Source organism: Cystoisospora suis (genome assembly GCF_002600585.1).
Source record: "Cystoisospora suis strain Wien I chromosome Unknown contig_6026, whole genome shotgun sequence".
Lineage (NCBI taxonomy): Eukaryota > Apicomplexa > Conoidasida > Eucoccidiorida > Sarcocystidae > Cystoisospora > Cystoisospora suis.
In genome coordinates, this window is record NW_027158815.1 from 1 (window position 1) to 13397 (window position 13397).

Below are 13397 nucleotides of genomic sequence, written 5' to 3' on the forward strand. Positions count from 1 at the left end.
ACTGTCCCCGATCCTCAATTTTGTCGTCGTTTGTATTTTAGCGTTCCTCTGGGACACCCCGACCCGTTGAACGTTCTTCGCTGGATCGCCGTCGTATGCCTGCTTCAGAGTTGGACACCTCTCTCTCTCTCGCCTTGGACACCTCTCTCCCTCTTTTCTTTCCAGTTGTTCCCCGTCTCCCTGTCTCTCCCGTTTCCCCCCGGTTGGGACCACCAGTTGTCACAAGTGATAAAGGAACTTCGCCGCGGGACTGCCTGACTACGTTCTCTAGTCAACCTAGCGACGTGTGACACCACCGTGCAGTGGAAACGTCCGAATGCACCTCGATTGCTAAGAATTGTTGTCCTGTAACACCGTGCATTCCAATGGCGCCCTCGAGCGCACACTCTCACCAGAAACACTATTTTCTTACAGTTCGAGTGAAAAGGTTCGTTCCACACCACATGACTGTCTTCCCTCGCCCCCGAGGGTAACCCCCTTTTTCACAATGACACGTTTCGAGGGCTTTCGTATACACTCACATTCACGATCTCGCCTTTTCACCTTCACGAACTCGTACTCGCACTCACAAACTCGTACTCCCACCAGCTGCCTCGCGGCGCCGTACATATTTCCTCCCGCACAAGATCCTTCGTCGTGGTTCTCCCCCCTTGTCACAAGGACCTTGTTGCATTCGCTCTCTGCAACACACGTTCGCTGGACGTCTTCGCACACATACGAATCAGCGTTCACTCTCGCGCAGGCAAACCCGCGTGACCACACTCACTTCCCTTCGTAACAATAATTTCGTGATGGCCGCTGCCTTTTGCGAGCCTCTCTTGCTCGCCACTCCTGCCCTAGGTGGCTCTCCTACAATTTCTTCCAGAAACGGGCGTACCTACTTGCTATTCCCATAACCGGCCGTCGGTCAGTCGCAGAGAGAGCGCCTATCTGCTGGTGTTCCGTCACCCAGAAACAAACGCGCACAAGAAAAAGAAAAAAAAAACGACACCCTCTGCCTCCAACTTACACCAGAGTTCCCTTTCCAAAAAACGGTCCTCCTTCGTTAAGCTTACTCTCCAGAAGCAACGAACGAGAGGAAAAGGGACGGAAGAAGGGGAACGAGGAGACAGTTACGGTTCCGTGTGGGGATCCACGCACCCACGAACCGGTCAGGAAGAAACGGGAGCGGTAACCGTCTTTCTCTCGAATTTGTCACGACAAGAGAAGAAAAAAACAAAATGGAAAGCGAGATAAAAGGAAAAGGACGGGTGCCCTCAAAGGGCAAAACGAACCTCGCTTTCCCTTTTGTTATTTCTTGCGAGAAAGAGGTCGTTTCCAATCCTTGTAAAGAGAGTCCACACTCTTCTCTCTTCTGGTCTTACTCTTCCGGTGATCGTCCTTTCTTCCCTTCTATTAACGTTGTTTTTTTTTAATCCCGCTGCCTCCCCGGTCGGTCGGTGCGCAGGGGGCTCTGGCCATTTGGCTTGTCTCTCTCGCACTATCTTCCGTTTTTGGTGGTCAGGAAGTACCTTCCTGACACCAGGTGCTGCAGCAGAAGGGTAACAATAACGTAGTAGTAGTGGTTAGACGACCAATACGATGTCTCGATGATGCTCGAGACCGCGTGCACAGAAGCCTGCCGGCGTGGCGGGCCCTGGGGGTCTAGCGATCTTTCTTTCCCGGCATCGTCTAGCTCGGGAAGCGCTCACGCCGACTGAGCAGTCCGCACCGCGTTTAGGAGCAGGTTTCTGCAGGTTCTGGAGGTCTGGACTTCCCGACCCGGCTTTGACGAATTGACAGTGAATCGGAACGATGGCCTATCCAAGGACGGACAAAGCGAGAAGCCAGCATATCTGCGAGAGCAAGGAAGAAATGCTATAGGGGGCGGGCCGAAGAAGACCGATACCCTGGCGGAACGGGTGCACCAAGGGGCAGTGAGACAGCGTGGCGTATAGGTGCTTTGCATTCTCCGGGGGTGCGGAGTCCTTCGCCGTCCGTCGGGTCGGGCCCAGGTCAGCTAGTCGTCAATTGGGGGGGGTCACAGGAGGGTAGGCAGGTGACCGTCGCCGCCCGCGCGGGGAGACGCTGAAGACTTTGGACCGGCTTGGGAGTGTGAGACTGACGCATAGGTCATTTCTCCCAGTGCTGTCACTCATCTTACCTCGAAAAATATCATCCTGACGACGCCAGATTTGTTTGCTAGTGTCCCTCGACGAGACTAGAAAGACAGCCATCTCGCCTGGCACTCAACGATTCCGCAGCCGCGTTTTCTCTCCCCGCAGCGCGATCGATACAACTCTGGGTTCTTGGAAGTCTTGCACGTAGGGACAAGAGCAAAGCCCCTCCACGTGGCACCTATGGCGGGACCCTCAAGTAGGCGCCTTCCAAGCAGACGTCTCGCTGCACTTATTGCAATATTCGTCGTCGCGTCGTGTCATGCAGCACAAGCCGAAGCCGGCAACGATGGGCAGCCCCCGGTCCAGTATGAAAAGGACGATGACGGTAATGAGCGCGTGATAATAGGGAAGGGCTGGGATGATGGACACGGGAATTCAAATGAGGGAGAAGAAATTGCTAAACTCCTTTTTGATGGCCGGACGTACTCACTTCACCTGTCCAAGAGAACTGAGACACTTTTGAAGGCAGGAAATCAGCTGGAGGCGGTGAAGGCCGCGCTAACCTCCGAACCACGACTGCGGTGGATTAATGGGAGGTTTCATTGGCAGTGGGGGTGGACTAACGACGCAAAGCTATTCCTCGCCGGTAACGAAAAAAATGTTTACTATACCTTTTTTCTGTCTCAGGAGACTAAAGAGTGTCTTGCTCCCCGCGGCGTCGCCACGGTGGCACACTACGACTTGTTCGCTCTGTTGGTTGCCTTTGTCGACGCGATACATCCACGCACTGCGATGCCAACTGACGTGGAAATACAGCAGTGGGACGGACTGGAGCAAAACTACATGGGTTTAGCGTCCCGGAGTCCACCGAGAGAAGAAGTTACAGAGGGTGGTATCACCACTGTCTTAGTTGGCAGAGCCTGGCAAGACTTCACAAAAATGAGAATAGTGGATCAAACGAGGGCAACAGAGGTGTCGGATGAACCGAAGGAGACAGAGACAGCAGATATTTCCGAGGAAACTGATGCCTATGCATTCCGGGACAGCCAGGTCACTGTCCACTTGCCGCTGGGTGAGAACGTGGGTCTCCATATTGTGCTGCCTAGAGATATTAGAGACACCCTGAAAGGCGCTGGGCTGCTGGGTCAAGTTCTAAAGGGATTGAAATGCCCTCTTCCGTCCTCTGACATCTCGGCGGAATTCAGTCTACTTTCGAGTATTTCTGCGACAGCCAAAGCAGCTTTGATAGCTGCTGACCAGTGGTCCGACATGATAGAATTGTTATCGGTAGCCGATCAGGTGATAAAAGACGAACTGGGGTAAGCACCTTTGCGTACATGTACGGGTGGTTGAATCTGTAGAGTGAAGGTCTGGTAATGTATCTGACGTGCACTTCGATCGGTTAACGAGGCTTGTGGAAATTGAGCTATTCTTCGATCTCATTGTTTTCTTTTGTTTCAATAAGAAAGCGGGGAAGGCAGGCAGAAAGGAGGTTTTCGGGTTATCAATCAAGACACTGCTGGCAGAGAATTCGCGCAGGCGTCTAGAAGAAAAGGGAAACACGAAGAGAGTAGATGCGGTTATACTTGGGTGTTATGTGCGTGATATCCATACATTGATTTTTCGATATGTGGCAGCTGGATGGACATATCGTGCTCGAGAACGGGACAAGGAAGAGAGGCATTCCGCTTCCGGGAGTACGAATGAATCGGAGTATGCTAGTGGCAATAGCCAGGTAGTCAGCACGTCGAGAGAGAACTGAATATGTACGTGTTGATGTTGCCCCTCTCTCTACTGACACCGGTGTTTGTACAGCGCCTGATACTTCCCTTCTTGCCGGTCCCAGCCCACTGGTGTGAGATAGAGGCGATGTATATATATATATATATATATACATATATATAGATGCCTATGTGTATGTCTGTGCGTATGTACGTGTAGGCGTGTACATGCGTGTGTATATACGGCATCGCATTGTAGTCTGATAGAACTCCGAGCAGAACAGAAACTTCGTAGTCACCCTTGCGGTTGGGGATGAGAGTAACAGACAGAGAGAGGCAAAGAAAAAGATCAGTTCAGATTCGATCTCCTCCTCATTCTTCTTAAGGTTGGCAAGATTTCTTTACTTTCTACGGAAGTGATGATCGGTAGCCCAGTGATCTGTTTTGTTCATTGCTAGTAAGTGTCGAACCACCAGAGTCAGGAGAACTGATGATGACCGGATCAATGAGGGAGAAAAGAAGAAGAAAGAGGAGGAAACCAACGAAAGCAGATGAGGACGAAGTGAAGAGAAGAAAGGTGAAGCGACGGGGCGCTTGTTTGCTGGAGGACAGGCACAAAACAAGGAGAATCGACTTCTTTTCTTTTCTCTTTCTTTGATTTTTTCAGCTCTTCTTCCGACGTACCCGAAGATGATTTTGATGACGAGTGGTGGCGTCACGAGGACGATTCCAGCGAGCATAGAAGAAGATGAAAAAAGGGGAGGAGGAAGGATAAGACTCACGGGTGAAAGAAGACTCCCGATAACGAGGAGGCTCTTGGCTCTTTTGTGCTTCTTCTAGCACTAGCATCACTGCTACTGCTGTTATCTTGTCTTGGCTGTTAAGACGTCCGCCGGGGAACCAAAGAAGTTTCCTTGTATTGCTACAACTGCTGCTGCTCACCTTCATGATCAGTTGTGAGAAAAGGTGTGAGTAGCAGGACTAATCGATCCGCTTTTCTGTGCGTGCGGATAAGCATATATATATGCGTGAATGTGTTGGTATTCATACACCGGTTTCTGTGCATACGTGTATATAGGTGGAGTAGTAGAAAGATGGAAAGAAAGAAGAAAGAGGCAAGGAGAGAGAATGAACAGAAAGAGGGAAAGAATGATGATGTCCGAGGACGTAGTATAAAGAAGGTTGGCAGGAAGAGGCAAAGGAAAGAAGCTAAATGAGGGAAACAGAGAGGAATGAATAGAGTTCTGTTTTATGGACGTTTGTCCCAGATGTTTGTGTGTTCCATAAGGAAGGGGAGGACGGGAGGGCCTTCACGTTTTGAGTTTTGAATGATTAAGGGATACCTGGAAGGAGAGAAAGGACGGAACTTTCTCTTAGACAAGGATGTCCACCTCTCTGTGATTCATCTACGACGTCTTTGTCTTTGTCCAATGAAAAAGAAGTATCTTTTTTACAGTACGGTTTGTTTCTGGTAGTAGTAATTCTTGTAGGAGCTGGGAAGTAAAGACAGCAGATAGGGGAGGACTTGAAGATTAACATAAGACGACGCTGTATCAGAGCGAAGAAGATGACACGTAAGACGAAAAGGGAAACGCGTCGTCTTATGAATGGTGAGCAAAACGTGAGAAAGAGACAAAGCCACTTCGATCGTAGGGTGTGACGCAGTGTAACGAGGTCATGAGAAGTAGTAAGAAGGAACAGAAGAAGCGGGAGATTTCGAGATCGTTTTCGTGCAGCTTTTCGATTCCTTCCATTCTCGTTCTCCCAATGAGTCGCCTCCCCTCCCGGAAGAAGAGGAAGAAAGAAAAAGGAAGAGAGGAGAGGAAAGACAGAGAAAAAGACCAGCATACGAGAAGAAGATGACGATAATGATGGTAAGAAGAGATGAAAACGAAGGAAAGTCAGAGAAGAGAAGATAACGACGAAGAAAAGGCCTTTTCATCGTCCTCGTCTCGTTTGTTAGGATTTGTTCATGCTCATTTGTTCTCATGACGGCAAGTGAGCCGTTTCTTCGACAAGAAAAACAGCGAAAGCTTCACTCTCCTGTCTTTAATCGCTTCCTTAGTACCTTGCTTACTATCAGGGTAAGGATCGTATTGTAGAAAGTTTCTATGTCTCGCATTTAATACTCCGTTTCGTAGGTTGGTTTTGTCTTTCCGTCTCATTTTTTTCCTTGCTCATTCTTCGGTCGCGACAGACCTGCTAATGGACTCACTCCTGTAGTCACTAGCATTCGCAGCGTTGTCATTGCGGGTGCTTACGTCTTGTTCCCGTTTTTCTCGGATGGCCGTAGTCAGGTAGTAGTATGTGCAAGTAGAGGGCTCTGTGCAGATCCATATAGGATTTGTAGGTGGATAGAGGGGACAAAAACTCAGGTACCGTGGAGGTCGCAAGGTGGGGTTGATGCTACTAGGCCTGTCACGTGGGGGGCCTGTTCCCAGACATCACACTTCCGCTGAAGAGATGTAGAAGTTGTCTCTCGTAGGTATTCTTAGCTGCGCGCCCGATACGAAGACGGAATAAGCAACCAACAACGGGCGCTCTGGCGTATCCAACCTGATGAAAATTACCGGAGTCTGCGTAACGCTCTCTCCTCAAGTTCATCTGTCTCCCTTCTTCCCTCTCGTGTGATAGACCACCTATTTCGTTTCGGTTTTCTCTCTTTGGCGTCTTTTTGTGACAAACTAGGTGGGCTGCGTAATCTAGCCACGAAAATACCCACTGACGACGGACTCCAGGCCACGAATATATATGTATACTCACACAAATATGTAAGTATACTGTGCGGATATGTAGTACTCTACTATATGAATACATGACTACGGTATGGCTACACTACAGTGTGACCGCGCTGCTTCTTGTTCTTCCTAGTGTGTGCCCTAAACCATCTTGCTAACGAAGATAATGACGATGAGAATGATAGGAGTAAGAGTATTAGTGCTTAGTCTCGTAGTCGGGGTATACTGTAAACTACAACTACTTTAATTGCTATGCGACGAGCTACTACAAAAAAACCAAGACGCTTAAGGAGACTTTCTTCAAAGCGAAGAAAGAAGGGTTGTTTCGCACGCACAAACGGTCCATCCCGGCATTAAACGGGTGCCCGGCCAACAATGCTCCAATCAGTATCAGTGGTGAGGAACTTCGGCTGGACTCCGCGTCAAAGGCTTTTCTTTCTTTCAGGTAGATAGATTGTAGCTAGACAGATCTTTGGAAACACTATAGATCGAGAACTAAGATACAGATACTCAGACTTAGTCATCTATCCGTATCTGTATTTCTACGCATCTATGATACTAGTTATTTGAATATATCTATATCTTCCCCTCTGTCTCTTTCCCTTCTTTCTTTCTCCCCAGCTCCCTTTACATCTTTCTTTTCTCTACGCTCTTCATCCTTTCTCCGTACACTTACACACGTATATACATATATATATATATATAGGTGTATATATATCTGCTTCGTATCTGTCCATCGCGCTTGTATGTATAAGTAACTATGTGGGTATATTAACATATACACCTATATAGCTGCTTATACATATATAGTGCGCTCTATTCTGGGGTGTTGTTTCTCAATTCTTCCAGGACGCTCGGCGAGGCTATCAACATTAATCTACCTTCACTCTTGTCTTCCTTGCACTCAGGAAAAGAAGAGAAGGGAGAAAATAAGTGGAGACGAGAGAACTACTCTAAACCAGCATGCATCGTCTTACCTACTAAAGACGTCCTTCAATAGAGAATTCTTATTCTCTTTCTTCTCTATTCGTGTCTTCATTCATGTTGTCAGATACCTACACATAATGCGTGTCTACACAAATAGATTTTTATAGACACACGCTCCGACGTCTGCATAGACATTCTAACACACGTCTATATGTATGCTGAGCGACAGACTTGAAAGCCACGGACATATATGTATACCTGGCCGTGTAGAGGTTCCAGGAAAAGACATGTAGAAATCTCGCGAAAGAGCTTACGCATTAAGAGACCTCCTTTAATCGAACTCTTCTCTCCTTCTCCATCGTGCTTGCTCTTCTCTCTCGCTTTACACGCCTGTCCATTCTATGTTTTCTTGTACCACGGACGGACAGACACAGGGAAAAGAATGTTCAAGTAAAGAAAAACTAGGTAGTTGGATCTCTTGCACTTCTCTCCGGCTGGCCGCCTGGTGTTCTTCCCATCGACTACTTGGTTTCCTCGTTCGACGAATAGGAGTTCGCAGATGCAGGTAAGGTACTAAGCTTCTTTGGAATGCCGACTCTCTCTCCATTCATTCATCATTCCACTCGTCCCCTTGTCAGTGTGACAGGTTTCCTCCGTACTTGCTTTTCTGCTCTCGATCTCTTTGTTCACTCCCCCTTCTTCCCCGCCCTTGTAACCTCAAGTAAGCTCCTTTTCCCTAAAAGCGGATTCCGTTCGCCTCTTCCGTAAGCTTCACGATTTCCTGAGACACGGCCATCTCTGCTAACACAGTTATATGCTCCTTCTTCCCGCTTCTCGTCCTCCCGTGAGCTCTCTTTCATGCACTTTCCTGGTGCTGATAACGTGAATGAGAACGAGCGCCCGTAAACTGGATTTCCGTCTTTTTCTCGTGGATCGTTTCTCTCCGCAGCCTTTCCTGTCGCTGCTTTCTGGCGTTTGTCTCTTGGGTTCTTCGCGAGTAAGTGTGTTCCCTCTCTCTTCGCTTTCTTTCCGGATGTCCCAAGGCGTCTCTTTTTCTCTGTTCCACTTTTTGTCGAAGTAACTTTAGCTGAAGCAAGCTCTCAGGCTACAGGAACCATTCCCTCTTTCCCTCGATGTCCTCATCCTGTTTTTCTTTCACTAGACCACCGTTTCTCGTCGTTGGTCTCTTTTCGTAGGGAAACGCGACAGCCTGGAAGAGAGGAAGAAAAGCAGACCCTTTCTTTCTCTCTGATGAAGCTACTCCTGCCTGTTGAGCTTTCTCTCTATTCGGGGGCTCCGCTCCAATGTATTTCTGCCCTCTCATAGACCAGCGAGACTTGCTTCTGGCGCTCACGCGTCCTTACCAACACTCTTCCTGTTCTTTTCTGGTGTGCCGTTCTCGAATAAGACTTTTATGGGTCGATGAGCTACCGATCCTGTTCCGTTAGCTGCCTCGTTGTCCGTCAGCGTCTACGATTGTCACTTGGATGTGCTACTTAGTATACTATGGTCGAAGATGTATTAATTCAGCTACCACATAGAACATCGGACCTCCTTAGCTGGTAGTGAGTGGCAAAAGCAGGAGCTCTGCGACTCCGTTATATCCCTAGGATTCCTGTGGCACTGCGCACTCTCGGATAGCTTCTTTGTATATATGTACGGATGCTGGAATGCCCGAACAGAGCCTCATTGGATCTCTTTTATTTTCGTGGAGATTGATCAGCTAATGAAACATTGCCCTGAATCTTTCTGGTGAAGCAACCAATTACCTCAGTATACCGCAGGTGCAGCCTCAGGTAGATTCTAAGTGAATAAGACACGAAAAGCTGTTCTCGATTTCTTACTTTATATGGTACCTCCCGACGTGGCCGCGACCGCGCCGCCTGTTTTCTACTCCGGGAAGATCCACACCCGTTGGTCTTTCTATCTTCACCCTTCGTGCCCCAGCGCAATGCGCTTGCTCCATGGACATGTAACAAGGTAACAAGCGGTGGCCGAGGCAACAAGAAAGAGGAGAGGAGACAGATACAGTCCTGCCCTCCCGCTCCGCTTTATCACCCCTTGTACAGGGAACGCAGCATCCGCGCTATACAACACCTGGATTCGAACACACACATCTGCCCGAGTCGTACGTCTAGCGAAACGGATTCTCCAGCTGCTAAGAATGAATGGAAGACGTCGATCCTGTCCCGCGGGCGGCTTCTGGAAACAGGGCGTGAAGACAACGATCTCTATGAGAAAAGAGGATGAAACAAGGCAGAGCAAGAAAGGCTTGTTAGCAGCCGACAAGCCAGTCCAGCTGTGTTGGCGTGGGGAGGCACATATATAGAGATACCCATCTGTGTGTGGATGTGTCAATATGCAAGAAGGACTTCATCCAAGTTAGGGCTCCACTCCGTCTCGATCTAGTCCCGGGTGTATGAAACTGATGGAGGTCTACAAAAGAAGCCACAAAAAAAGAGGAAAGGCGGTTTTCACCAACTTGCCTTATAAGGTTCGCTGAGCTCACCAGTATATCCCTGCCTCTCTTCTTACGCCCGCGCTGCTCCCTCTGACTTCCCTCGTCGGGACATTTGAAGTCTCCAGACTGCAGCCGCTAGCACGACAACTGCCGCCACCCCAGCAAGCCCAGTGAACCCGTACGTCACGTAAGTTAGACCAAGTCCCGTACTTGGGCCGGTGTGGCGAACAATAACCTTCGTCAACCCGCAAACCAGGGCTACCACAAAGAGCAGGAACGGCAAAACAAAAAGAGCCTTCTCGCCTGTGCTCATCGCCAACCTCGGGGCTTGTTCATGTGGCGGCTGTGCCTCTCCACGTGGGTGATCCTCGTCGGACGCAGTTAAAGGAACCACTGCTCTCCTTGACCTGCTCCGGCCGGACACCTGCAATTTCCGGATTTGAATGGCTAGCACAGCAACGGCCGCGACCGTGGCAAGCCCTGTAAACCCGTACGTCACGTAAGCCAGAGAGGGACCTTGACCCCTACCGCGGAGAAGGGTTGTCAACCAGCAAGCCACGGCAACGACAAAGAGCAGGGATGGCAGAACAAACAGAGCCTTGTCGCCTACGCTCATCTTCAGCCCCGGGACTTCTTGATGTGAAGGCGGTGCCCCTCCACGTGGGTGGTCATCGGGGGACGCAGTTAAAGAAGTCACAACTCCCCCTGACCTGCTCCGGCGGGACGAGCGGAGTCTCTTGATTTGACTGGCTAGGACACTGACGGCCGCCACCGCCGCAACCCCTGTGAACCCGTACGTAGCGTAAGCTACGGAAGAACCCGCATTCCCTCGGGTGTGACGGACAATAAACGCGGTCAACGCGCAAGCCGCCGCTACCACAAAGAATAGGAACGGCGAAACAAAAAGAGCCTTCTCGACTGCGCTTGATTTCAATTGTGAGGCTTGCTGATGTGGCGGCTGTGCATCTTCGTGTGGGTGATCGTCCTCGGACGCAGTCGAAGAGACCACAACTCCCCTTGACCTCCTCCGGTGGGACAAGCGGAATCTCCAGGTCTGGACGCCTAGCACAGCAACGGCAGTGAGCGCGGCAAGCCCAGTAAGCCCGTAAGTGGCGTAACGGAGAGAAGGTCCTTCACTTTTACCGCGGACAATGCTTGTCAACCAGCAAGCCGTTGCAGCCGCAAAGAGAAGGAAAGGCAGCACAAAAAAAGCCTTCACGCGCGCGCTCTCTTTCAAACCACGAGCCTGTTGATGCGGCGGCTGTGCCTCCCCACGTGAATGGCCGTTTTCGGACGCAGATGGAGGAGCCAAAACTCGCTCTGGTCCGCTCCGGTAAGATGCTACAATTCTCCAAATCCTGATACCTATCACCGCAGCGGCGGCCACCCCGATAAGCCCAGCAGAGGCGTAGATAGCGTACATCAAAGGAGTTCCCGTGCTTTGGCCGGCGAGCGACCTGGAAATCGCTATCAGCGCGCAAGTCACGGCTACCACAAAGGAAAGAGACAGCAAAACGAGAAGTGCTTTCTCGCCTGCGCGCACTGTTAATTGGAGTCTCCCGATATCGACGGTTAGTACAACAACAGCCGCAGCCACAGCAAGCCCAATAAACACACAGGTGGCGTAAGTCAAAGCATCGTCGGTACTTTGGGCAATGTTGGGGACAACAGCCTTCGTCAACCCACTAGCCACGGCTAGCCCAAGGAATAGCAGCGGTGACACGTAAACAGCCACATCAAGCGGGCTTGATATCCGCCACGGAACTTGTTGATCTCGTGGTAGCGAGTCGTCAGCTGAGTGACTGTCCCCTGTCTGAGTTGAGGGCAACAGCATCCGCAGTATCTCATCAGAGCCCTCGGGGCAGCGCGCCGGCGCATCCTCCATACCTCTGCTTGTAGATTCGCCACCACCAGGTGCAATGTGAACAAACTCTGCAACCCCGAAAACTCCTGCAAGCCTGCGGGATGTGCCTCCTGAAAACATTCTTTGGGGTGTCAGCCCGTGGAGTGTCAATGCCTCGAAACACACAATAAAGCGCACTGCCACCAGTGAGGACAACAAAACGCCCAAAGTCGTCGCAGCCAGGACGACCCTCGACATCAGCAACCGTTCTCTTGACTCCCGCCATCGTCGGCCGGAGCGCCTTCTTTCGCTTGTCGCTCGAAAACCAGAAACTCTCGCTGCTTCCGCAAATCGTGGCTTCGCTTCAACTGCATTCGGAAAGGGGGCACGAGTTTCGGAGCAGGGAACTGTCTTGCTGGCTTGATGGAAGCCCGCTTGGTTTTTCGCATCTTCTGAGTTATTAACCTTTGCCATCGTCCCTTCTTGGGCTCGGAGAAAGCGATAGTCCCCCGGCTGCGGTGCTGCACTCCAGAGTAAACCCCGAACCCGTCTGACGAGATGCACGCAGTAAACATCGGAAATTCATCGTGGGAATGCTGGATTTAAGTATCAGCAGGACACCTGGCAACGCCATCGGCTGCTTCTTTTAGCCCTGACTTCCGCTTGCGACTGTCCCACCGCCAACCTGTACTGCGACCGCAGTTCCTATCGTACGCAACAAAGACCAACACGGTGGCTGTCGTCATGAGGAGACACGACTGGCGTCACTAGCCGGATTGTTCGGATAGAGAATAATTACTCCAATGGGCCACCGCAGCCCTTCGGCCGCAGCACCTGCTTCAGCGCAGAAAAACAAGCAGGGCACCCCCTTTGCAGCCGGACCGACGGCACTTGGCCGGGGCCCGCCGGTGCTTCGAGTTGCACAGGGGTTGTCGCGATTCCCTCAAGTAACGCAATGAAAAGACTTAGCCTCTGTGTCAATTTATGAAAAAGATCAGGGGTCAAACATGAAAACAGTCAAGAGAAACCGTCGAAGCCCCTCTCTCGCTCCCAACAACCGCCAGCAGCCATAGAAGTGTTGCCTGCAACTCACCAACAGCGTTCACTCGACCTTCCATAATTGAGGGAACTATACACAGCCTCCTACCTACCGCTAACCAAAACATAAACTTGCGTCTCAACTCGTACTAGTAATCTGCGCACCCTACCCTCGTCTCTCCGTGCTCTGTGCAGCACTCCGCCTGCTTTTCAGGCCAGCTTCCCGCACCCAAAGCGTTTGTAACCCTACAATGGTGGGCTTCACACTTGCCGCATAGCAGCAAAACACCAACTTACATGGTGACAGCAGTATGTTGCTGCGCTGCCTGGCTGCTACTATTCTGTAGCCGCAGAACCGCTACTAGCCGGGTTCGCACGGTCAACTCTGACCGGCGCGTCACCCACAACACCGGAATGGCCAAGAACATGCGCTTGACAGGGGAACGTCAACTGAATCTTCGGTTGCGGGGGCGTGGTTTCCCGTCGCGCGCGGGCGTCACCTGCTGCAGATCTCCAAGTTCCGGTGAGGCGAACCTGCGTTCCTCGCAGTGCCCACCAATTTGTAACGTT

The 13397-nt window shown here is 50.7% G+C and overlaps 1 protein-coding gene across 1 annotated transcript; it reads right to left on the reverse strand.

Annotated features, from left to right (window-relative positions):
- Nucleotides 1–2339: 2339 nt before the first annotated feature.
- Nucleotides 2340–13317, reverse strand: CSUI_009776 (uncharacterized protein). Its single transcript, XM_068069885.1, has 5 exons — nucleotides 13125–13317; nucleotides 9330–12494; nucleotides 7587–8695; nucleotides 4488–4572; nucleotides 2340–3418 (listed from the first exon to the last, which is right to left on the reverse strand). The coding sequence occupies exon 2, from the start codon at nucleotides 12261–12263 to the stop codon at nucleotides 10017–10019; it is 2247 nt and encodes a 748-aa protein (XP_067918139.1). The 5' UTR covers nucleotides 12264–12494; nucleotides 13125–13317; the 3' UTR covers nucleotides 2340–3418; nucleotides 4488–4572; nucleotides 7587–8695; nucleotides 9330–10016.
- Nucleotides 13318–13397: the final 80 nt, after the last annotated feature.

Coding starts and splice junctions, on each gene's coding strand:
- CSUI_009776 (XM_068069885.1), bottom strand. CDS start 12,263: ATGGCAAAGGTTAATAACTCAGAAGATGCGAAAAACCAAGCGGGCTTC.